The 24,834-nt window shown below is 39.6% G+C and overlaps 1 protein-coding gene across 7 annotated transcripts in view; it reads right to left on the bottom strand.

Moving 5' to 3' along the window:
- The window catches only part of MYRIP (myosin VIIA and Rab interacting protein), a 205,549-nt gene that overhangs the window by 100,598 nt on the left and 80,117 nt on the right, over positions 1 to 24,834 (bottom strand). For all 7 annotated transcript variants that reach the window (XM_064704820.1, XM_064704827.1, XM_064704822.1 and 4 more), the window contains exon 3: positions 13,047 to 13,268. In XM_064704820.1, coding sequence (XP_064560890.1) covers positions 13,047 to 13,268 — 222 coding nt within the window. The remainder of the gene's footprint in view (positions 1 to 13,046; positions 13,269 to 24,834) is intronic.

Genomic DNA, 24,834 nt, shown 5'->3' with positions numbered 1-24,834 from the left:
TCAATAATGCTTAAATAACATCCTCCTCAATACACAAAGCAAATTCTGCAGAATGATCCAGATCTTACTAATGGTGGACAAGAATCGTGTTTGTTACATGCTGGCTTTCTCTTATACATGTTATAGCAATCAAAGTCAGTTGAAATACACAGGATGAAACATGTAGGATGTAAATTAGCTCACTCTATATCTACAAGCCCTGCTAAAAGGAAATTAATTCCCTTACAGAATCTGAATTCTCACTTTTATTAAGCTCTCATTCCTGGCCTGGCTCCCAGGTGCATCTTTGTAATCTTCATCCGCTGGTCTTCCCAGAAAGGACAGGAGTTTCCATTTGTATAAGTATACCCATATCTGATTTCATGAAAAAGATTTGCTATGATTTAAGAAATCCCATCACAATGGACCAGTCTACTTGTGAAAAATCTCAATATAGGACAATTTTTAGAGTTTATTGTATCAGCTGTCCAATTTCAACCAAATCACGAGCCTGAAACAGTCTGTTAATCAGAATGTATGATAATGTCTATGTGATAACCAGAAGAAGCATAGTATTTAGATTTTTGCTTCACTATTAAAAAAATTATTAAACCCATGAAATCTAGCAGCTAAAGACAGCTACTACGGAGGAGGTGTTTCCCTTCGCTAGATGCAAGGCTTTATTTTTATGTTTTGGTTTTTTTCTGATCAAGATTTCCCATCTGCTGTGTTCTCCACTAAGGAATTTTCCAGTGAGCTCTCCTCAGATTTCACTTGACAACCATTTGGACAGGAAAGGCTGCTTTTCCCACAGGTCTCTGTCAGGTTCAACTGCACTGCCTTGACCATTGAAAAACACACCGCTGCAGCGTGAACCAACTTTTAAAAGTCTACAGTGTGGGATTTTTTTAATCTGAAGACAGAAACCCCAGCTCAGTTTCCCTACCATTCCAGTGTTTTTCCATGTTACAGCAACCAGGGCAGCAAAATCTGAACCATCTTGATGCTTTTTTGAACATGGGCCTACCTTGTGTGTAAAACAAAGTAACATGCTCTGCTGTCCTGGAAAGCCTTTCTGCAGACTCTGGATAAAGTCAGGCACAGAACAACACACAGACACACAATAAGGACAATAGATAAAAGCAGACTGGAGATACTCTCCTTCTGATAGATGAGATGAGGCTCTGGACCGATCCCTACAGAGGATGCAGAAGAAGAAAATTTTTAAAATGTCTGACCTAGTTAAGTGGATGGTGTATATGTTGTTCCTCATTCAAGACACAGTAAGTTTACCAGAGCCTGGAGCCTTCCAAAACCCTAATTTCCCATATAGAGCCTGTCACATCCACGGTTTTTATTTAAACTCCAGGCTCCAGGTTTGTATGACAGCAAGTTAAAAAAAAATTATAAATATATATGTATATATATAGTTCACATGAGCTTTATCAAGGTAGGATTGCATTTTCTCATAATGGAGCAAAATAGGGAAAGCCAGAGTGACCTACTCAACACCAGATGGTGAGCACCTTTTGAGCAGGAAGCAGAATCCAGGCCCGCCTTCTACTTCCTTACCTGAATTCTGTCACCTACAGAGTAATAAAAATACTTCCTCCCTTCCTGTACTATAAAAAGTACTGTAAAAAACTCTAAAAGTCCTCATATATATCTGTGATATAAGATATGTAGAGAGATGGAAGAAACACTCTTTTCCTCCATAGCAGAATCTGTGTATTCATTTTCTACCTCTAAATATACATCAAAGTTACGCTAAAGTTCTTTGCCCTTCATAAACCATTCAAAGACATTTGAAATGCACAGAATGCATCAGCAACCATCCAGGAAAATGGAATTGCCAAATAATTCTGAAAGCCACAATGATGCGTTCATAACCTAAATGAAAATTGTGCAAATATCAGACAGCTCATGAGATTCAACACAATTCAGAAGTCATTGCCCGGTTTCAACAATGAGAAGACATACATTCACTTTTTATTTTACAAAGTAATTCTGACAACATTTTTCAGCTTAAGCAATGCTACAGTGGCAACTTTGCAATGTACCGTTTAATAACTGGCATGGTATATGTGAAGTGAGTGAAGAAGAATCTTTGTGTGATAGGAGCTAACAAAGCCCATGAAAAGGGTAAACCACACTGTTTTGTAAAATAAGAGAGCTCAGAAGCAGTGCTGATCTGTATTTACATTCTGGTAGCACCCATCAGCTGTTCTGTGCCTGAAACTTGAGCAGAACTTAGAGGAGGTACTTTCCCAAGAAACTCTACACTTAAATTACCATTATCATCTATTATATTTCACTAAAAAGGACCTAGGACACACAAAGTGTAACACAGCTGCCTTTAGACAGAGATCATCAGAAGGAAAGCTGACCTTCAGAATTTCGAGGCAGTAATTTTCTCACATGATGCTCTAATATCAGTAACTGGTGCATCTGAGCAATGGCAGCTGTGGGAAGGACACTGCCAAAATTGTAGCAAACCTTCCAGAGATGACATATATGCTCATTTAGCACAACGCTCTGTATCCTTTTGAAAGTCAGCAGATTTAGATAAAGCCTGCAAGGCTGAAGTCCTGGCTGTCTGAGATCAAAGAGGGTTTCTGTCCCAAAACTCCTTCCTCAATGCTTTTCACATCCAGATTACTCTAGATGCTGTTATTGTAGCTAGTCCATGCTGATCACCTGAGAAGCTTACTTGGCATCCATTAATCCTATCAAAAGTGAGCTGTCACAAAAAAAAAAGAGGTATCGCAAAAGTGATATCACTACAGAAAACTCAGTGTGCATTGTTTTGAATTTGCCTCTGCATTTTTCTCAGGCTCTCACTTGCTGCCTTTGCAAGCCCTGCAGAACCTGCTGTGAATCACTTGCCCTGTTTCACCATGGACCTCTCTTATCACCAGAGAGGAGCTTGCTGGAGCCCCAGTCACTACAGAACCCTGACCTCAGGAAGAATAAACAGTGTAATTTTTCCAGCTCGCTGTCCCATTGTTTTTTCCCTTAAGTCTATTAATGCAACATATTGTAAAGTTATAGCCAGCTACCTATAAAGCTGGAAGTCTGTGTTTGTAAATTATATTAAGCACTGGAATGTGGTAGCTTACGGAGTGTGTGTGAGGCAAGTATCCATCAAACCATTTGCAAATTACGTACTGGAAGTGCTGTTCAGGTTCCTGAACATTACTTTCTAGTGTTACTAATCCTTTATGCAGATATGTGCTGTTTAATTGCCAGCTGGGAATTACAATGACACGTTACATGACTAATTTTTCAAACTACAATTGTACTATTTTCCCCACCCTCCTCCTTATACTTTTCCTGTCAATCTTCTTCCACTCTACTCTGTTGCTGTTTCTCTTGCCAGAACCACCTTCTTTGGTTGCAACTGCAACACTTTAAAAGTAGAAAATACTCTATTAAAATGTACTGCACGGAATGGACTCAGTAAAGTATGCTTTCACACATCTCAAAATGAACCCTCTCTACCCAAACCCTATGTAAAATTGCTTTGAAAGCTGGTGTCTGTCACGAATATTCAACCTCTAATTATAACTTCCACAATGAGAAGAATAACCACTGTTGCCACACTATGTGACTAACAAAGACACGAGTTAAGTATGTTTTCTGTGTGAGTATACTCAGAGGAGTTTCAGGGAGCAATGTTGGTACAGACATGTTCCAAAACATTAGCTTTAAATTCCCCTACATCTAACTGCCCTGGGATCCTAGACACAAAACACAAGAAAGTATTTTGTGATAGGCCACAATGTCAAAGACTGAAAGGCACCAGTTGTAATGTGGGCTTTTTTAGAACATGTAAGAGAATTACTTCTTCCCCTGAAAATGAATGGCTCAGAATTTCTGAAGCACAGGAGGCAGGGTCATTCCAGATGTAGCTCACAGAGAAGCTGCATTCACACTTCTCAGTACAGCACTCTACAATCTTTTCCCCTCAGGACAGTCTCCAAAAGCATGTCTGATCAAAGGTATGTTCTGTCACCACAAACAGGCCTGGCTACTGGTGAGTTTGCAGACTGGGACAAGTCATCATAATGTTTTTCTGGCTGCTAACAGATATTAATTCACTTTGTATCTTGCCAGAGTTTGGAAGTGCTTTTGACAGTTGCAGCTACCTGAGATACAGAGAGCTCAAGAAACCCCCCAGGTTATGAAGTCCTGCAAATACATCAGAGACAGGATTACAACTGTGTTTCCTGATGCAATTTCTACCATTCTTTATATGTGTTTCCTCTATTTCACAAGCATTTATTCAAGTTTCCATACTCCATGCACTATTCTACAAGCCCCTACATTGGTAGCCAGGAAAAAACATTAACACAAAGCAAATCTGTCATCAGCAAATTGAGAACAATGTGAACCATGACGTCTCCATTACACTATTATTCTCACATACAACCTCAGAGTGTGTAGGATCATGGGAAATAGTATTTCCTAATAGGATGAACAAATTTTCATTCAATATTAATTATCTCTTGAGGCCTTAATAAGAAGAGAAGGAAGGTTCTTTCATTCTGAGGCCTGGAGAAGCACCCCACAAATCTTCACATCAATGGACAGAAAAAAGAGATGAAACAAAAATGAACCAGTATGGGCACTGACTCCCACACACCGCACAGAGACATCACTTGCCAAATTACAACAGCAAACTTTAGAGCTATAAAATTTCAAATCAAAAAGATCAGGACAGGCAGTATTATAGATCCAGCAGTTGCACCCATCTCATGACCTTACAAAGATTCCTTCCCAAAGCAAAAGTGTTCATTAAGGAAAGCTCTGGCCACTCCATCACAGAACAGCCCTTGAAAAAAGGGACTAACAAAACTCCTTCAAAAGAGCGTCAGCAACTCCCTGTTGGCTTCTAACATCTAGAGACAAAAATCAAGCTGTAAAGTCGCACCATGCTGATTCCCAGAAAGGTACATAAGTTTCAAATATTTTGGTGAGGGATGTGGGGGTATGAGGAGAATGGAAGACATATGTGTTATGATTATTTTTATGTTGGCTCTCATTATTTTCCAGTTACTGTGAAGAATGTTCATTTTTACTATAGCACCTTTCTGATGAAAACAACTTATCAAAGTAAATCCCAAGTGCACTAAAAATCCAATACTAATCTGAAAACAAGAGCTTTCTTTTGCTATGATCAAACATCACTTCCAAAGAGTCCACAACTTCTGCAAACAAAAGGGTTCTGGTTTTAGGCAATTTTTGTTTAGGAACGATGTCAAAATTCAATCTTCATTTTTCGAAGCTGTTCCTGCAAAAATAAATTTAAAAAAAGGATAAAACAACTTGAAACGAATGGGGGTGGAAACTCAAAGGCGGCTTTAGGACAGAGATGGCTTTTCCACTATGTTAACATGATCCTGCTTGTGAAAACAAGATAAATGAAAGAGACGACTGTTAGCTCCTGGGCTAAAATGGACAAGATGTTTACATGGACAGTTCTAGCAAAAGATGCAGGTGGGGAGTAAAAGAGGAAAATGCATGAAACATAGTTCCAGAATACCTAACAGGTAACCATTTCCATTTATTTCATGATCCCCAAATCTAGGGTCATACTTTGAAAGTTGAGAGTGGAAGATGTAAGAAGAGTAATTAACTCTCCAACCAGATTCATGCACGGCCTATCTGAAAGAAGACTTCACAAAAACCTCAATGCAGAAAAGATATGCTACTACAAAAATAGTGCAAGAAACCCAAACACTTAATTCAGCACACAAGTCTGTAAAACCTCGTCTTTGTAAGACACAATTGCTTTTTCCACCTTCCTTTACTCAAGTTGAAGAAGCAGGATGGAACATGTGAATGTAGGATCTCATAGATTCTTATTGGAGACACTTAAGCAGTGCTTCAGTATCTGTTTCATGTGAAAGGTGGGCCTGAACAATAAGAGCACAGAGTAACTTATTTATTGATTATGTCAATCTTTTTTAAAATGACAAACTAAATTCTCACTTCTTTGGCAACACAAGAACATTTTAGGATAGCAATACTGCAAACTGCACTAGCTAGAGGAAAGACACATTTATTACTGCCATTCATTGCCAGGAGCTGCAAGTCCAGAGGTTTTCCAATTTTTTCACCAAGAAAAAAACCCCTTTGCTAACCACGGCCAACTGTTAAATCTTGGTAGTTGCACAAACACAACAGAAGAAAGCTCGGAGACTCACCAAATGCTGAAACAAACATACATCAAACCAGGTAGCAATCTTTCACTAGTGATAACAAAAAAGTGTTCAGTGCTATGTCTGTGTGAAATGGCACTGTGCTCTGCTTAGAGCTACCTCTAGAGTGTAAACCACACCATGGCTTCCTGCTTTATTACATATATTTTATGATGAACAGCACAGGAAGTTCCAGTTGCAGAACTGTAACAAGGGAAGTACTTCCATGAGCTGTGCTTGATACTTTTTATTTTCCATCTCAGCTACTATAAGGCATGATATTCCCACATGACATTAAGTGCCCATACTTAAAGAATCTTGTGCAATTTTAATTAGCTTTTAATTTGTCACCCTCACTGAGACTCCTTCAGCTTTTGCAAAACTGAAAGGCTAAGTAAGTCCAACCTATAATTTGTAGGCTGCTTACTATGTGGAAAACCTGTGTTACATCCTTTTATATCCAGCTCCTCACAGGTTAGCAGTCCCAATATTTTTGCACAGTATTTATGTAATATTTATTACTACTAGGGAAAATGTTTAATAGCCTTTCTTACCATGACTGGCTGAAGATAGGTGAAGCCAAACACAGGCAAGCATTTATATATTAACACTGAACATATAGCCATGATATTCTGCCCTCATTCATTCCTCAGAAGAATCCAAGCATTACCTTTCTGTGGAACTGAAAACCAAAAAGGTTTAGGCATGCTGACTGCAGCAAAACTCCTCTAATAACAGTACATTAATAATACTTAGCACTTTACAACCAGAGCATTTAGCTTTCTAACCACTAACCTCCAAGAGCACAGGGTCATCAAATCCATTCTGCACAGGGGGAAACCTGACACATGGAAGTTTCCCCAAGGTCACTTGACAGCTAGAACTGGGATACAGAGTTTCTAAAACACTGATTAGTCCTCCATGCACTCAGACACATGTTCACTTCCAAGGCTACTTAAAGCTAGAAAAGATTGCCTAATCAGCCCTTGTATTTAGCTGTTTTAATAGACCTCTCTTTCCTACTTTCCTCTTCAATTCCATCTTTAGATACTTTTCTTAAAGCTAAGTGCAGCATTGCAGTCTGCTGTGTGTTATGCAAGTTCAGCTTTATTCTGTCTAGCAGAAACTAAATTCTTCACAGTGCATACTTCAAAATAATTAAGACAGATCAGTATAGCAAAAAACCCAGCAGAGATCAACCTGTCAAAGCAACCAGTTTGCACATTTCTCTCTCTCCTCCTCCAGTTAGGGAACAACTGACTAAACCAAAGACTGTTCTTGGCCCCTGTGCAAAATCAAAGCTCTTGTCCTTGCTCTTTATAGGTACAATGAGAAAAAGGAGGTGGTGTCTATGATCCACTGTGATGCTAAAGCATGACAAGGACAAGGAGGTCAAGCAACAGGATACAAAACAGAGACAATGGCAAGACAAAGAGGAAGAAAAAAATTTGAATAGAGCAACATGCATTTTTGGAAGGAATTGCATCTATTTCTACAAGTATATACAGCTGAGAAGAACAATTTTCACCGCAATTTACTTAAAATTACTAAATCCCTTAAGTATAATATGAATAGGATCATTCAGAGAACTTTCAAAAAGGCAAAACAAGACCTCCATATGGGTCAAATGAAGACAACATGCCCATGGTAGAACTAAGACTTTCTCTTGTGTGCTATGCCACAGAGCAAGTGAATGTTCCTGTACAATTCTATGATCTCAGAAGCAAAAACACATTTCCTGGCATTGACGTGACAATGTCACAGCTTCCAAGTTCTGTAGAAGTTCTCACTAATGTCAGACAGGGACCTCAAAGAGCAGAAATAGCAACTGTCACAAAACTATATACAAAACTCCAAGCTGTGGCTGAGGCAGACTACCTAAAATACATTTTGGCTTCCTTTTACCAGATGGTTGAGCCTGCTTCAAAGCAAAACAAAATTGCTAAGCAGCATTATATCTTCATCAATTTTCCACAACTAAGTCCTGAAACTGACTGTTTTTGTTACAGCCAAAAGCACTGGCAAACAAATACAAATTTCAGTTATTAACTAGAAGTATTACTTTTCCTCGAGTACCGTATCAAGGTTTTCTCAAATTTTGTGCTTTTTTTCTTTTTTTCCCGGAAGAGACTGTAAATAGTTTTACACTACAACTTGCATCAGCTAAGCAGAAAATATGTACCTTTTGTCAGGCTAACTTCAACTTTATCATGTTTCCACAAATACATTCTTTGTCCTGCTGACATTAAAACACATTACATTGTTTTATAGAGCTCTCCAAAAAACTCCTATGAAATATAAAGGTTTTATTTAGGACTGTTCCTGAGGCTGGCAAAGCTCCTTTTTATTTGAAGAGTGTTCTGCCTGCCAAGTGAGTCTAGAATTTTATTTTCTGTTGCAATTTTCATTTTATCAGAAGCGTTGCTCCATTTTCATTTTAGTGTTAATCCCAATTCATGCCAGTTGCAGAAAAATGTAGGGAGTACTGCAGGTAGACTAGACCTTATTGCATTTTTCTCAAATCTCACTCTAATGTGCATCAAAAACCTTAGTGCATATCTAAGTAGCCTAACTAATTATTAAATTCCAGAAAGACAATTACATTTTCTACTGATGCAAATTGTTACAGTCTGGTTATATTCAACAAGGCACCCCAAAAAACTCAAAATAAAATGTAAGGAACATTTAACAATAACTCTGCATTGAAGAGCTGATGAAGGTAATTGCTATACCCTTGCTTTCTTCTTTTTAAAAGTAGCAGTTATATTGGGTGTACAAAAACCAATGTTTTTTTTTAAAAAAAGAGTAATTCTCTTAAACATTCAAATAAATCTGTGCTGCGAGCAACTAGTGTGATAACTTTTGAGACTCAGTTTGAGCCACCTAAAACACTACTTTGACTGCAGAAAGTCTAGTATGTGCAGCATGACTGTGCTTTTCACTAGTTAATGACATAAAGGAGAAAAGGACCAGAGTCTGGGTCTCTGTCTCTTAGTAACTGTTACTAGCAAAGGACCACCACCAACAAAGCAGCTCTTACAAAGCAGAACAATGACTTCCTGCAGACCCTCTCACCATGGCGTGGATCATGAAAGCAAAGCAGGAGTCCACTAAGTGATGAACTCTCACCATCTGAGCAAGACGTTGGAGAACAAGTGAGAAAATCACAGGGCAGATGGATGTGAATGCATGAAAGGATTAGGTGCCCATGCTCCCACTCACAACAGAGACAGAAATCTTTTGACATACAGATGGTGAGACCAGAAGAAGTGAACCAAGAATGCAGGGGAATTCATGCATGATAGTCATGAAAGGCTGAGGTGGACAGCCAGATGTTTGTACACCTTATTTTGGATGGGACTGTATATACTCATACTAATCAGTCCAGGAGTAAAACATGATTAGTTTAAAAAACCTGCAAAAATATGTATTTTAATGGATTATGCTTTTAAAATAATATTTTTATTACTACAAGAGTTGAAATAGAAAGCAGAATACCACAAGCAGGGTGTTCTAAGATATGGCTCCTTGGAAAACAGAAGAGTGGTCTCAGACATATATAAAGCATGCCTTATTTCTACTAAATGAGCAAAGAACCTTTGTGTCTGGCATCAAAAGCATTAATCCACTGGGCAAAGAAACTGTGCCTGGAATCAGCTTAGCCAAGAGGACTTAAAAAGTACAGACCTCAGCAAGCTGCCTAAATGCATTGTCTGACAGATGTCTAACAAGGAGACATTGTACAAGGCTTCACAAGAATTGGAACTGACCTAGACAGAAATCAAAAACTCAAAATTAGTGTTATGCAATTTGATCAAAGAGTACTTACAGACTAAAAAGATACACATGAGAGGTGAAGCCCCTGAGATCATTAATAATAGTATTCAGAGAAAAATCTAAATCAAAAAGCATTTGCAGAATGTATGCTAAATCTGGGAAATTGGGAAATTTAAGTAAGGTTCTCCTATTCTTCACAAGATTAATTCAGAAATTGCTGTAAAGACATTTTTGAGCCTGAGATTCCATACCAAGCCCACTTTCTAACTTTTTTAAAAGATGTATAGCAACAGAAGATGTGCTTTAAAGGAATTCAAACACCAAAGTTTTCACTGGCTTATTGATGAGTTTTCTGCTTTGGAAGAAGCAAAGACTAACTTTTTTGACTGATTTTCTACAAATGTTCCAAATGGTGACCTGAATTTTTGCTCTCTGCTCAATGCTAATGTAGATGGCTGCCTTGGGAGACGAAGATCAACAGAACAGGTATCTCCACTGGGGTCAAGCCTTGAAAGACTAATTTACCACGTCAGCTTGAGTGTAGAACACAGTCTTCAGATATTTCTATCCCACTAGAGCTCATTTTCTATTGTGCAGTAAGATAAGTGGGCAAATAACAGCTAAAGCAAGAACCACCTCCACTACCTGTGCTGCCTTATCAAACCTAAAAATAAAAGACACAAGTAGAGGAGCTAGGGAGAGGCAGGAGAACAGAGTCCACCTGAGGGATAAGTCACTGAGAAGATGAGAGGAACTCAAAAATACTGTTGTGCTTTACCCTGGAAGAAATACTGACCGAGAGTTAAACTCCAAAAAGTTGTATCAACCTCCCCCCCCACCATAAGCACAAAAAAGCCCCCACCAAATCAAAATACACCAGCAACCTCTGAGGAATACTAGCCCCCCTCTACCTACAGGGATTTGTAAGTAGCACAGTCCAATAAACCAGAACATAAAATGATTAGCAACAGTGTTAGTTAATTTATTCACTGAAAAATAACTCAAGCTGTGTCTCAAGTCTCATAAATAAAGAAAACGTTTATAACTGAGTTACAGGCAAAGCCGTGACTTCAAGGGTCAGAAATAGCATTTTTATGATATAGCTACAGATTTTTCTTCTGAAATTAAATTCTTCTGAGACATTTTCTGTGGAGTCAGCAAAAGATATTTTAAGTGCAGTTCATCAGCATCCACAAACCTGGCTGCTGTGCTGCTGCCCATATGGGTGAACGCAGGATAAACGGAATAAAGAGGCACAATATGAAAGGCAGAAACAAGCACTGGCTCTCTGTGTTGCTGGAAAAGGTCTTCCTGTCATTCATCTGTCTCATCACCAGGGAAAAGAGGGTTTCTGTAGGTTTTCCAGGGTAAAAAGCAGAGAAGGATCAGGTGCCCCAAAGAACACAGTGACCTCTGCCTTCAAAGACTGACATTTGGAAATTGGCATTGTCTGGGATCTCTGTGATTTTAAGGACCTGTGTCAAGGGCACAAACTTAATTGACAGATCTTGTAGGAAAGCTCATGGCATCCTGGCCTGTATCAGGAATGGTGTGGCCAGCAGGAGCAGGGAGGTCATCCTTCTCCTGTACTCAGCACTGGTGAGGTCACACCTTGAGAGCTGTGTCCAGTTCTGGGCCCCTCACTTTGGGAAGGATGTTGAGATGCTTGAGTGTGTCCAGAAAAGACAACAAGGCTGTGAGGGGCTGGGAACACAAACCCTGTGAGGAACAACTGAGGGAGCTGGGGGTGTTTAGCCTGGAGAAAAGGAGACTCAGAGGTGACCTCTGCAAGGCCCTGAAAGGTGGCTATAGTCAGGTGGGGGTTGGTCTCTTTCTCCAGGCAGTAGCTGACAGAACGAGAGAAAACAGCCTTAAGCTGTGCCAAGGGAAATATAGGTTGGATATTAGGAAAAGGTTTTTACAGAAAGAGTGATAAAATACTGGAATGGACTGCCCAGGGAGGTGGTGGAGTCATCATCCCTGGATGTGTTTACAAAAAGACTGAATGTAGCACTCTGTGCCATGGTTTAATTGAGGTGTTAGGGCGTGGGTTGGACTCAATGATCTTGAAGGTCTCTTCCAACCTAATGATTCCACAATTTCAAGTTGAGTGTTAATGGGAAAAAAGAGGGAATAGTATGGCTTTGGTGAGCACAGGAGTATCATAATGCATTGCAAAGGGACTTGTCTCTTGTCCTCATCCCGTGTTCTCCACTAAACAGAAAGATAAACAGCCATTCTTGTCACATATGCTCAGCTGCTTTAGTCACCAGTGGTAAAAATTAAACCATAAGGAATCTAGTTACTTCATTCACTCTTCTTGTCTGAGTTAAAGGATTTTGGTCAGGACGATGTCACCACAGCTACAGCTGCTCTTGGAACTTGGAGACAAGGACTATAACAGTCACATTCAAGGAATGACCTCTCTGCTGCTGTTAAGTGTTTGGCTTTGTTTTTCTGGTGCTATCTTTAAATGTTGGGGCTCTGCTACCCTCAGAGGGGTGAGACAGTAAATCCCTGATACCCTCTGCAAATAGAAGCCTGGCAGCATATTCTTTAGCAGATGTTATGAATTATAACAGGTTGCACCACTATTTTCTTTGGGTACCTGCCAAAGTAAGCTCAAGGCATCCCCACCAATAAGAAAAGCATTTAGAAAGCATTTAGAAAAGCACTCTAAAACACAGTCACAGCTGGATGATCTATTCACAAATATTCTTCCTTCCATTTCTGACCCATCAAGGGAATTAGCTGCCAAACTATTAACTGTCCTAACACCATCTGTGCTCAGGTTCCATTAGTAACCCAGGTGTTTCAGGACATCCCAGTCCTGCACAAGCTATGCCCAGTTACTGCTTGCTGATAAATCAGTCCAGCTAAACAAGCCTGGAAAATGCAACAGGTAACCAAACACTCTCAGAACAAATTAGCCCCTAGAAAAACCAGGCACATCAGGAATAAATCAACCTCTACATAAACAGGTACTTCATGTCCTATCCCACCAGCGTTAACTACTGACAAATACAAGGAAAAGGTCAGGTCAGGCCCCAGGTGCCTTGCACAAGTTGCTGAACAATAGGCTTTTACCTTGCTTGCTGACAGACACTGCAAATCCAAGCCTTCTCCTTCTTCTGGTAAGTGCTGCAGCTCTTGCAGATGTTGTACTTGCAGTCTTGGCACTGTCGCTTGCTGTTGATCAGAAAGGTGAAAGGGGAACAGCAGCGAATGCAGCAGTGCTCATTGAACTTCTGCTGCTTGGAAAGGATGCTGCACTTGTTGCCCTCTTCATCCAACTTCTGCTTCATTTCACTGCAATGAAAAGGAAAAGAACAAAAACATAAAATTTCAATGGAAACTCTTCACCCTCTTTCCGCATATTCATGTTTTACTCTTCAAATAACTTCTGCAGATGTGAAATGAATATGAGAAATGCATATTCTAAATTCAGAATTGGAAAACAAAAATTCCTATGTTCCCTTAAGCCCAAAGCCCATGGCCAGCCCACTTAAACTCTCTCTCTGAGTCACAAACCAAAGCAAAATTTACTCAGTTCTAGAGAGAAAACCCTAAGGAAAGCCAGGTTGCTGCTTCAGGCACTCCAGCTGTGCCAAGCTATAGAGACCATGTGAAAACTCAGGGCTACTCTCAGAACCCTTTACAAATCAAAAATCACTTTATGGAAGTAAAAAAGATTGGCACAGTAATTAAAAAATCCTTCTGACCGATAGTTTTGAAAACAAAAAGTTTGCTTTGTTCTGATCCATAGGGTCATATTATTCATAATAGCTCTAATTTGTCAAGCAACATTAATGATATCCTTCATTTCAAAGAGATTTGGGTGCTCTGCTAGTTAGGACCAATATTAAGACAACTGCTAACTGTGAAAGTGTTTGTAGGCACTCTGCACAAAGGTTCCTGTATTCCAACAGAAGAGCTCATTTACTTGAAAAACTGACATAAATTGTGCATGCATGGTAAATTGCTATCTCCCATTTTACAGTGCTTTTCATATTTACAAATTAGGCAATATATTCCATGACAGGAATAACAAAAAAGCATGCAGAAGGAAGAACTGTGAAGCTAGACAGCTCTGCAAACTCATCATACATCTTCTGGCTCTATGAGAAGAAAAAATAAGAAGCAATGAAAAGCAAGTAAAATAAAAGCTTTTAACACAGTGTGCACATACTTACATTCATTCTCTCTATTTATCAGAATTAGTGGTGAGTACCTTACAATTTCCAATTGCTGATAAAAAACACTTATATGACTAGAGTAACACAAAAGTCTAAATAAAATTTAGAGGTACCACAGAGCAGTCTAAGCTGCAGGAGTATTTATTCATGACATGCTGACTTACTCTTAAATTAATGTTTAAATATCTTGCTACACGAATAAAAGAATACCCTTATTGCATACTTATTCAGGAAGTCAACCAAGATCATCTGTGAACATCATTGTGAGCCAAGCCTGGAATTTTAAAAATAATCACATTACTGGGCTATTTGCCACTTCTGTCTCAGATTCATAACTCAAAATAAAACCAGCCGGTTTTATGAAAATCTGACAGGTCAACTCTAAACCTCAAATCTAAAAGACAAATAAAGCAGTGATCTAAACCATATAATTCTTGAACTTGAACATACAACCCATTTAAGTGTATTCCCAATATATGCCTTTTAATAAATTTAAAATTTAGAAACAATGTGTGATGTTGCTGCTCAAACCCTGTGCAAGGGTTTGACTAAATAAGACTAGGTGCTCAAACACATACTTTTTGCAATTTCAAGTAAATAATCCTTATGATTTTTTTTTTCTGTCCAGATGGCAAAACTTGCTTGTTCTGCCACATTTTTACAGAATGTGCAAGATGCAGAAGGTAAGAGATTATCATTTGAGAGAGGAAATGTCTGAATTATTCACGTCAAACTGGCTTCCTTGGGTAAACTGACGGAACTATCCCAGAAATTCAATGGGATGGCTAGACTAGTTTGTCCTAACCTCCATTACTCCCTCCATGGTACTACATGGACAATCTTTCTAGTGGAACAAGGGAGGAAGTGAACTGTCTCCACGCTGCTCCTCCATCCACAGCAGGCATGCTGCTCTGCAGCAATGGGATGAGACACAGCACTGTTTCTGCACAGAAGGTCAGGTAGGAACCCGGGCTCCCAGGACAAAAGCTGGTGAAGGTGAATTCTGTATGATTCAAGGAGGATTTCTGGCATGGAAAGGTGTTTGGCAGTCCAAGATGCTGCAATCTCTGCTTCAGGATGGAAACCCCAGGCATCAGATACTGGCCCTCCCATAGAACAAGAGCAGCTAAGGAGTCAGGGTCAGAGGGAGTAATGAAAGAAGAGATTTTTGTCCTTATGGAGTTCTGTTATCTCCTGGACTTAGCAATGCTGATGCTTGGTGGTATCAGCCCACATACTCAACATTGTCATGCTCAGTGGCATTTTGAACCCTCATTAGGGCTCTGATGCATGATAGCAAGCTAAATCACAGAGGCAAAGCCACCAATTAAAGTGCTACAATAATGCTTACAATATAAACCCAGGCAGTTTTGTTCACAGCAGAGCTAATAAAGCCTGATACCTAGAAAAAGCTGAGCTCACACTGAAATCTTTTCATCAGAATAGGCATTAATTACATCTCTCTCCTCTATCTGGCTGCCAGTATTCATTACAGTGGTAGAACTCAATATCATTAAGGCATCTGCCTCAGTGCTAAATAGGACTAAAATTGGCCAATGGATTAAAAAAGTAAATAGGATAGGGTTGGACAGCCTGTCAGAGGGAGAGCATGACAGAAAAAACCTCATTTCCAGAGGAAAGCAGGCAGAACAGAAAAGAAAGCAATGCACGTCTCTCTGACAGCTGTAACAAATTAAAGTTCTCACGCACCGCCCTGCCAAAGGCTATTCTATAAGGAGTCAAATGGCAAAAGGGACTGTCAACTGGACTTGTCACTTGAAGCCAAAAGGCTCCTCTTCACACTATTTCCTTGGAAGCAAAACATGGGTTTCATATGAAAGCAAAGTGCTGTATAACTCTGGTGGGCAATTAAGCCTTCCTAGTTAGACGAAAATTAGCTGAAGTGAAAAGTAGGCACTGATATACTCTCAGCAATATGGAGAAAACGTTACTTGGACTTAACTCCATCTGGATGATCACCCTGAGTGGGATGATTAATGCAGGCATCAATGTTAGCACACTGAGAAAGTCTGTTGCACTGAAATACAGGAACCTCAAGGCACCCACATTTGAAAAGCTCAGGCTTTACTTTCAGGACGTTCAAATCACCTGGTGCAAGAAGATTGTAAGAATGGTCTGAGGAAAGGGCAGCAGCCAACAACCACTGATTGTGTCACAAAGTGAAACTTGCTTCCAAAAATGCAACAGCCACTGGTGCAGCAGCTATTTCTAAGAAGGTTGAACCACCCAGTCATTGCAAACATTGCCCCTTCCTCCCCATGCAACACTGTTTCCCCCAACAAAGCACAGCTGAGGGGAATGAGACAGAAATAGAGGGAGAATGCCTCTCCCTCTCTGAATCTGCATTCGCGTATGCTTACTTCCCCAAGGAGGGAATGTAATGTATTCAGAGATGTATACACAGAATATGTGTGCAAATAAAACAAGCAACAAAATACAACTGCACAAAAAACGTGCCTGTTGGGGTAGGCACAGAACAGTGGGAATGACAAATGACAGAACTGATCTGGAAGTTACAACTGATGGAGCTCAGCTATTATGGTTATGTGTAACTTAGTAATAAGCACCTGTGGAGAAGAGAATTCCTGCTGTGTGAATGAATCTCAGATTGGGTTTCATTTTCCTTCTCAAGCGATTGCATTTCACCAATTGCTTCCAAGTACAAAAGAAGCAAAAAATAGTCAATAGATATCCAACATGTCTATCACCAAAACCAATTCTGTCAAAGAACATTTTATGAGTTTCAAGTTCCAAATAAGTTCAAAAATATGCAAGTGAATACTAAATTTTTCTAGAAGCTTGTATCAATGAATTTACACAGTTTGTGTTTTAAAAAAAAGTGATTAATTTCAGTCAATGTTTTGGGTGATAGACTCCTGGCCTGTAATTCCCACAAACAGTCAGATTAGGAACACTTTCCATCACACTGTTTTGGATGCAGGTTCTTCAGTTATATTCTGAGGGTGAATAGATGTCTTCCCCTCACCACCCATTATGTTTTTGTGACTTTTTAAAACATACATTAAATAGCTTCCATTGGTATGGTTAATTTCTTCCTAGCGTCTGGCAGGTTTAAACACAATTTTTAGATGTTTGCCTGAACAACGCCTTCTCCTCTAATAAATTTCTAAACCTCTGGGTGCAGCAATGCAAAGGAGTCCATAAAACAGGCAATTGTATTACAACAAAAAGCTAAAAATTCCCCTGTTTTTCATATAACAAAGAGAACAGTTCCTGGTGAAAATCTGATAGCTGGTTTGAGCTCCAAGACAGAGTCTGTATAACCAAATCTGTCTGTCAGGCTCCCCAAAATGGAGCTCTCTGCTCTTCTCTAAGGGTTTCTCTGAGCCCAGTTATTGGCCTGCACCATCTTACTCTTGTCTCACACCAGTCTCCATTTCAGGAGTTTAAACCTGGCAGTTCAAAGGCAAAGTCCAGATGGACTGGTTCCCATTTGCTCTGTTGCCTTCTTAACTGATAAGTACAATTTTTCCTGCTGTTTAAACACTTGTTATCTTCCCCAATAGAGCAGAGGCTAAATCTATTCTAGTTGCCTGTGCAGGCAAAGAGGAAAATGGAAGGACAACATTCCTAGATTCACCTCTCTCCCTCCTGATGAACAGAGAAGCAGTGCTTTTACAAGGTACAAAGACAGGCAGAAACTTTCTCCTTTGGTACTACAGATGAGGGTTTCTGTTTCTTCTGTTTCCTGTCCTCTTAATACAAATTACACCTATTTCATAGAATAAGCCACAGTTTATTCATTGGCCTCAGAGCCTTTTTTACTTCAAAGACTAATGAACACATAGCACACACTGCAAAGTGCTTTTCTTATGAGAATAGTGTTCTGCTCAGCTGGGTAGCTGGTTGTCTCTTTTCCCTGCACTTGTTTGCACTGCCTCACTTCACAGAATAGATTCAGAGCAGTGCATGAAGATCACTAACTCCTCTTAAAACTGGTTTCAATCTTAGTTTGAAAACTGCTAAAATGCTGTTTCCCTCCACAGAAGAGAACACCTTCAGATGCTTTTCTGTTCAGGCATCCTTAATACTCATCTATGCATAATGAGCTATGGAGGCCTTTTGCTTGGCAAAAAATCTGGATTTCTGCATATTCTGGGGAGCAGATATCCCCATTTCCAGCCTTCCAGAGAGACCACTTTTACCACTGCACCTCATGTTTTTCCACTCGCAAAGTCAATCCAAATTTGGTGTATTGGGCTAGAAGTTTTCTTGGGCTACAAATATCACCTGAAAATACAGGTTTTACCAATACCCTCTAATCTACAATGCTGGAGGACAAAGGGATTTTTATATTAAGTGGCTTAAGTGTTCCCATTTCCACTCTCCTTAAACCTGCCAGATATGCACCCCTGCCAGAGCTGGGGTAAAGATCTTTTAATCTGTGGAGAACATGACAGACTCTTACTCCTTGATTACCAGTACAATGACTGAAATTTCTCTCCCATTCACACATTTTTAAGTTGACAATCAAGGTCCTAGATTTGATAACTACAAGTAGTTCCCACCTCAGCCCTAACTTCCTCTCTTCTTTACCCAATCTCCCAAACCCTCAAAAATGCACCAACCAGGTTAGTAAAATGCTGCTACATTTAGGAAAAACACTCAGTGGAAGTTTTATAAGCCTGACTCGTAGGCAGGGATCTGAGAGAAAAAGCCAAAATTGCCAAGGAGATCTGCTCAGTGTTTAATCCCTTCCATGTTTCTTGTGTCTCAAACTGTGGAATGGTGCAAGCAGGAGTGAAGCTCTATGCTGAAAGGGTCATACACCTTTTCCCTCTGCCGTACACAGTAAGAACCAATTTCTCCCAGTAGGGAGAATTTGCCTCCATCGTTATTTACTCTCTCAGGGTTCAGTGCTAATTTCGTTTTGCTGCCTCTTCTTCTAAAGTAGTTTATTCTTCTCCATCAAGACAGGCATCTAACACAACTTCCAGACAGTACTGAAACACCACCCTTTTGTTTTTTATGTCTTTGCTAAATTTCCCCTTGTGAAACTCTAATTTCTGTCTGAAAAAGTGGAGCACAGGATAGTACTATAGCAAATGGCAAGTTAATTCATTATCTTATAATCAAGGCCTTTTTTCCTAAGTTCTTATCAATACTATCACAATTGTGCCTTGTGCTATATTTAACACTTAGCACATGAAATAGTGCTGTACACTTTGCTGGTACTATCAAAAAGCCATGCTTAGCACACGTGCAAGAACACCACTTGCATGTGGGGAGCCTTGGAGGAACACGCATCACTTTAATCTCTTCAGAGGGATATCAGTCCAGCAGCGGTAGCTGACATTTTTCGGGAGGATTAGACAGCAGGGACTGTACCATAAATGGGGGGAAAGGGGGAGGTGTAATGGAAGTAACAACATCCTAAAGCAAAAAAGAAAAACACAAAATCTTCGGGGGGAGATAGGGGGAGCTGAGTGCTAAGAAACTCATAAATAGTTATGAGTAAGTCACTCGTACAAAAATCAGGAAGATTAATATTTCACAGTCCAATTACTCTCACTGTGGTTGCGTTCTTTTATTTAAAATCTTACCAGCATCTCTTGAGGGTTTTTTCCCTCTTCAGTTTTTAATTTCTATACAATTAATTTTCTATAATATTAATATGTATTCCTATCAAATCTCATTTTCTATATTTTTCTTTCCTTCTCTCATCAACGTAGGAGCAAACAGTGATGACGTTGCATATATGTCTGATCTGGGGACAATCTCTTTCTAAAAATAAAGAAATCCATCACAGTGGAAACACTGTTGATTTTTTTTTTTTTAAGATTTGCAAACATTTCTTACACTGGGAAAAAAACTCCCTTGACAGCTTAATATTTCTTACTAGGTGCCATAAAATAAATGTTGTAAAGACTAACCTGCGGAGTTTTGTGCTAATCACAGCTGAACCAATTAAACTGCTGACAGAATCAGAAAAATGCCAACATACTCAACACTTACCCTTGTCAAAAAACACAGCTCAGGCACTGCATTTGCTAGAGAGAAAGAGTCACCACCAAGATAAATTGTGGCGCACTTGCCCCAGACCAGTACCTAGTTTGTCATACCAGGTTCTATCCTACTCCAGTAATAATTTCATGCTGAGGCAAAGCTGTTTCACAAAATGAGTGAGTGCTGCTGTATTACTTTGACACTGTGCTAATGGCTATTAGTTTCCTTTTCTTTTGCCAGCACAAGCACTGTCAGTCAGTGTCTATCATCATGGAACTGAATGACATGTCACAGTAGATTAAATAAATACTATACTGGTATTCTTTTAAATTCCTTCTCACTTCATAAACCCATAAATTGTCAAGGGACATTGCATTTAACCCCATTTTATTTTGTCATGTTTGATATCACAGGAGCACAGACTGTGCACCACATCTAACTGTTAGGCTTTGAAACCTTCTGTGGGCAAGGGGAGCAGCAAGGGTGAAGCAGGTTTTGAATTACAGAGGAGATATTCTGGGGAGCTCTGGGGACATTGGAATCTCCACATGAAAGCTGAAATGATCTTTTTCAAGACAGCACAATGAGTATGGACTCCTTTGCCCTCCCATTCTTTTACTGCTACATGGGACATGAAAATAAAGCTGGGTTTTGACATACTTTCCCCCCCTCACTCTTCTTTCTCATCTGCTCTCCTACCTCAGTTACAGCTCGGTCTGCAGTAAGGTACAGGAGTCTGAGCTGAAATAATGGGTCAGTATCAGGGACAAGCAATTTTGCTGCAGGTTAAATCCTACAGGACCTTCTGGTTAAATCCTGGGTTTGACTCAGAATGATCAAAAGGTGTATATCCATACTGGACATCAACTGCAAGTGATAAGCTGGAAAGTTTTCTCCTTTTTCCCCTATTATGTCCATATTTAACCACTAACCACTACAATCTGAGTGATTTTTTTAAATAATTTTGCCAGTATGTTCCACAGCCCTACAATGTGACTACAAAATGGTAAGCTTAAATTATTATTTACAGTAGCATTTTGGGGCACTTTCCTCTTAGATTACAAACACGTAATACTTTATGTTGTACTACCCTATCAAACTTCCTAACAACCTGGCAAAATATCATTAGCTTTACCACCTTTCTTATTTCACTTTCCTGTGTTTTCCTTTTCCACATTTGATAGTGATTTTTAGTTACACAAATATTGCTACATTTCCCTTTATCTCATTTCCTCTCAACAAGTGCAATTTTGCTCTCCCTGAAGTGTATCTCTCAGTGCCTGCTACCTCTCCCTGGAGACCTTTTTTCCTATCAGGTCCTGACTTTCAGTACAGGTTCATTCCTAGAGAATGATAAATACAGACAAGCATTCTTTAAAGTAAAGCATTTTATCAATTCAAAAATCCCAAAAATATTTAGTGAAAATATTTTTTTAAATGTACATACTATTCCATCATAGTTACATGCAATACATTCTTTGCATCACTGGTGGCATCTGTAAGTCTACCTTTCTTGGGAATCCAATTTTAAGCCCATATTAACTTGAAAAACTTCCTTTAATAACAGAAACAGTCCTCCTACATTAAACAATTCTCTCAGTGCTCCTTTCACAGTGCTACCTGGCTTGACCTCATAAAGCACAATTCATAGCCTGGCCAGTGTACAGCAGGAGAGTAACTGAGACATTGGCTCTGAAAATCCCTGAAGTATTCACTATGAGTCATTCTTCCCTCTTTCTTGCTGGACTTCTAGCAATGCAGGCGTAGAAAGATTTGTTCTAGAATTGCTGTTGTTACTTGACCCCTCCCCACAGATCACACAGTAGAATAAACAAGAGCAGGCAGCAGAGCAAACAGCAGAGCTCGCTGAGGAACTGGGTCTCACAGCCTGGCGAGTCAGTGCCAGACGACTGTGAGTGTGTTGTTAGAAAGAACAGCCAAAGATGTTCATCCTGGTTTGTGTACACACAGGATGAGTGATGCTGCCTACTCAAGGGCCTTCTGGTGGGATGGGAACATTGGAAAGCCCTGTCCTCCACAGTCCTCCATGGGGAATGCAGTACACAAATCAGCAGACATCTTCCCACGCCAACGTCCACTGAGTATTTCACCACTTTCTGCAACAACCCCTGAAGCCCAGTGTGGCACACGAAGAGAGCAGAAGACATTAACAAATGCTCTAGGCCACCCATGGGCTTGTTTCAGGTGAGACTCCTGTGAAGTCCTAGGATCACACCACAATGTTCCCATTAACTCAGTCTCAGAGTGAATTCCTTGCAACTGTAGCACTCAACACCGTACTTTCAATAAGTCTGCATAACACAGCTCCTAAAGCCCACTTCCCCAGTCCAACTCCTCTTCATACTGCCCATGCTCCTAACACAGAGTTTAGTACAGTTCTTTGATATTCCACACAGACTGCAATTCAAGTAGCTTTAAGATTGCAAGCCCTCCAATTCCAAACAGTCAGTATGTGTCAAAACCAGCAGCTTGATATTTTTACAGATTTAAGCATATAAACAATTATCTTCCCAACTACAGAAATTATTTGCATATTCCATATAGGTTTTGTTTGTTTTAAAGACAAAGACTTAGAAGCTTAAAACTACCACTCACCTGTACTGTACACAAGAAAAATATTTTGGCAGACAAAAGAATCTATTTTCACAGAATATATTTTTTGGTGTGTTTCATATCAGCAATATTGATACCTTCTGAATGCAGTATCATATTGTGTCTTACAAATCAGACAAATGTCTACAAAGGTCCAAGAAATACAGACAGCACCTCCACCTCCTCATTCAAACACAAGTATTTTGGGTAGTCCTTTAAAAAAATATTGGCATTTACTATTCCTATAGTAACACCTGTATTTAACAAAGACATAATTTTCAGTTAGCATTTTTATAGCACTTTTGCTATATTATAGTTGATGTTCTTAACTTAATCTGGAAGCTTTTCATTATGGGAATGTTTCTGCAAATTTAAAAATTTACTGGTATTTTAACACATACGCTAATAGACTGAAAGTAAATCCATAAGCAACCACAAGAAACAAACAAAGCCCCCAATAATTCAGAAATTATTTAGAAAATAATCATCTTTATTCTGTAGCTGTGACTAGAAGTGCCACTATTTTTATTCTGCATATGTGTGTGAGCATGCATACACTTATAGCTAAACTGCATTATTCAATACACCTCGACAGCGAAGATCAGGATTCTCACCCACCTGGTACTCTCCATACCCCATCCCCATGGAAACATAGTAGTATGGATTGTCCTTGACAAGACAATTTAGCTGGAGAAGAGGAAAGCCAGGTTACCAGATAAACAGCATATTAAGGAACTAGAGATAAATAAAACTCCTCTTGTGCAGATGCTCCTACAGCTCTATGAATGCCAGTAAATCTTCCTTAGCCCTTGATAGTATTCCTCAGCCAGACACAGAAAGCTAAGGGCAGTGATCTGTCCCAGAGGGAAATGAACGAAGGGGAACTTCATAAAGCTGTCGTCTTCATTCCTCCTCTCTGCCTGTTTGTGCTGTCTGATCTTCCCACTCAGCTCCTATCAATCTGAAGTACACCAAACATACTTCAGTGGGATGTTTTTGGTAAATGGCAAAGCAACTGAAAAATGGAAATTCACCTAATTCACAATTAGAATTCAGAAAGGTAATTAGGTGGTACACATCTGGAAAAGACAGAATGGTTCCTCACCATTTTTAAAATAATGTGTTTTCAATTTTAAAAATGTCATTTTGTTCTTACTTTTTCTGTAATAAAAGAGTTTCAAATACTACTACTCAGTTCTTCTGTGGATAGTACCATTCAGATATCTGATGCGTCTCTTCTCTCCCTTGAGCATTTCCTCTCTTTAAATGGAATACATCTTCCCCGTGCAGAGTTTATGGCACAGTCAGACCCCAGACTTGCTTGGCATACTTGGTGCAGACCCTCTGGCTATGTCTGAATTTGTCAGATCTGCTTGCACCAAGACCAGACCAATAGCCTCAACTAGACAATGCTGAAGGACTACACCTACACAGCATGAAGATCCAGCTTGGCTTCAGGGAGGACAGTATTCCCTGGAACAAACATTCCTGCACTGCACATAGTCTGAACCTGTCGGGCTGTGCGATTCATTGGTTCAGAAATATTGGTTTATTTACTTCCAGAAGGAATCTAGTTTGCGCACACCAAAACCAGCCTGTAAACCATGCTGTAATAACTGAGGAGGAGGAGTAGGCTAGCTTCTGATTAGGAATTCTTTCTCTTTTTAAAGAAATCACTGGGCCAGAAGACTTGTGCATGGGCTTTTGAAAATTTCCCTTGAAATAACATTGGAAGTTCAATGTATCATACACCCACTCCATTTCAAGATATATTCTGGATTGTCATACTTAAAATTTAGATTTATAAAGCATTCCCAGTAGGACTCTAATTTGCACCAGTTAGTTTGAAATACCTTTGAAGTTAACTGATTTAATTCTCCATAGCACTGCCTTGGCTCACAGTGGTGTCACTTTTGGAATTTCATCAGTGCTGTGGTCCAAGAAGACAGACAGGGTAATGGAACAAGGAGACAAAAGCTACACCTTTGTAGCCATGGCCTGAAATACAGTACCAGAGGATGGCCAGACTGTCAGTTTTTATTCAGCAGCAGAAAATGGGTACAGAGTAATCTAGGGAT

Source organism: Zonotrichia leucophrys, chromosome 2 (assembly GCF_028769735.1).
Source record: "Zonotrichia leucophrys gambelii isolate GWCS_2022_RI chromosome 2, RI_Zleu_2.0, whole genome shotgun sequence".
NCBI lineage: Eukaryota > Metazoa > Chordata > Aves > Passeriformes > Passerellidae > Zonotrichia > Zonotrichia leucophrys.
Note: the sequence above shows the minus strand (reverse complement) of the source record. Positions and strands in the feature narration are given on the sequence as shown.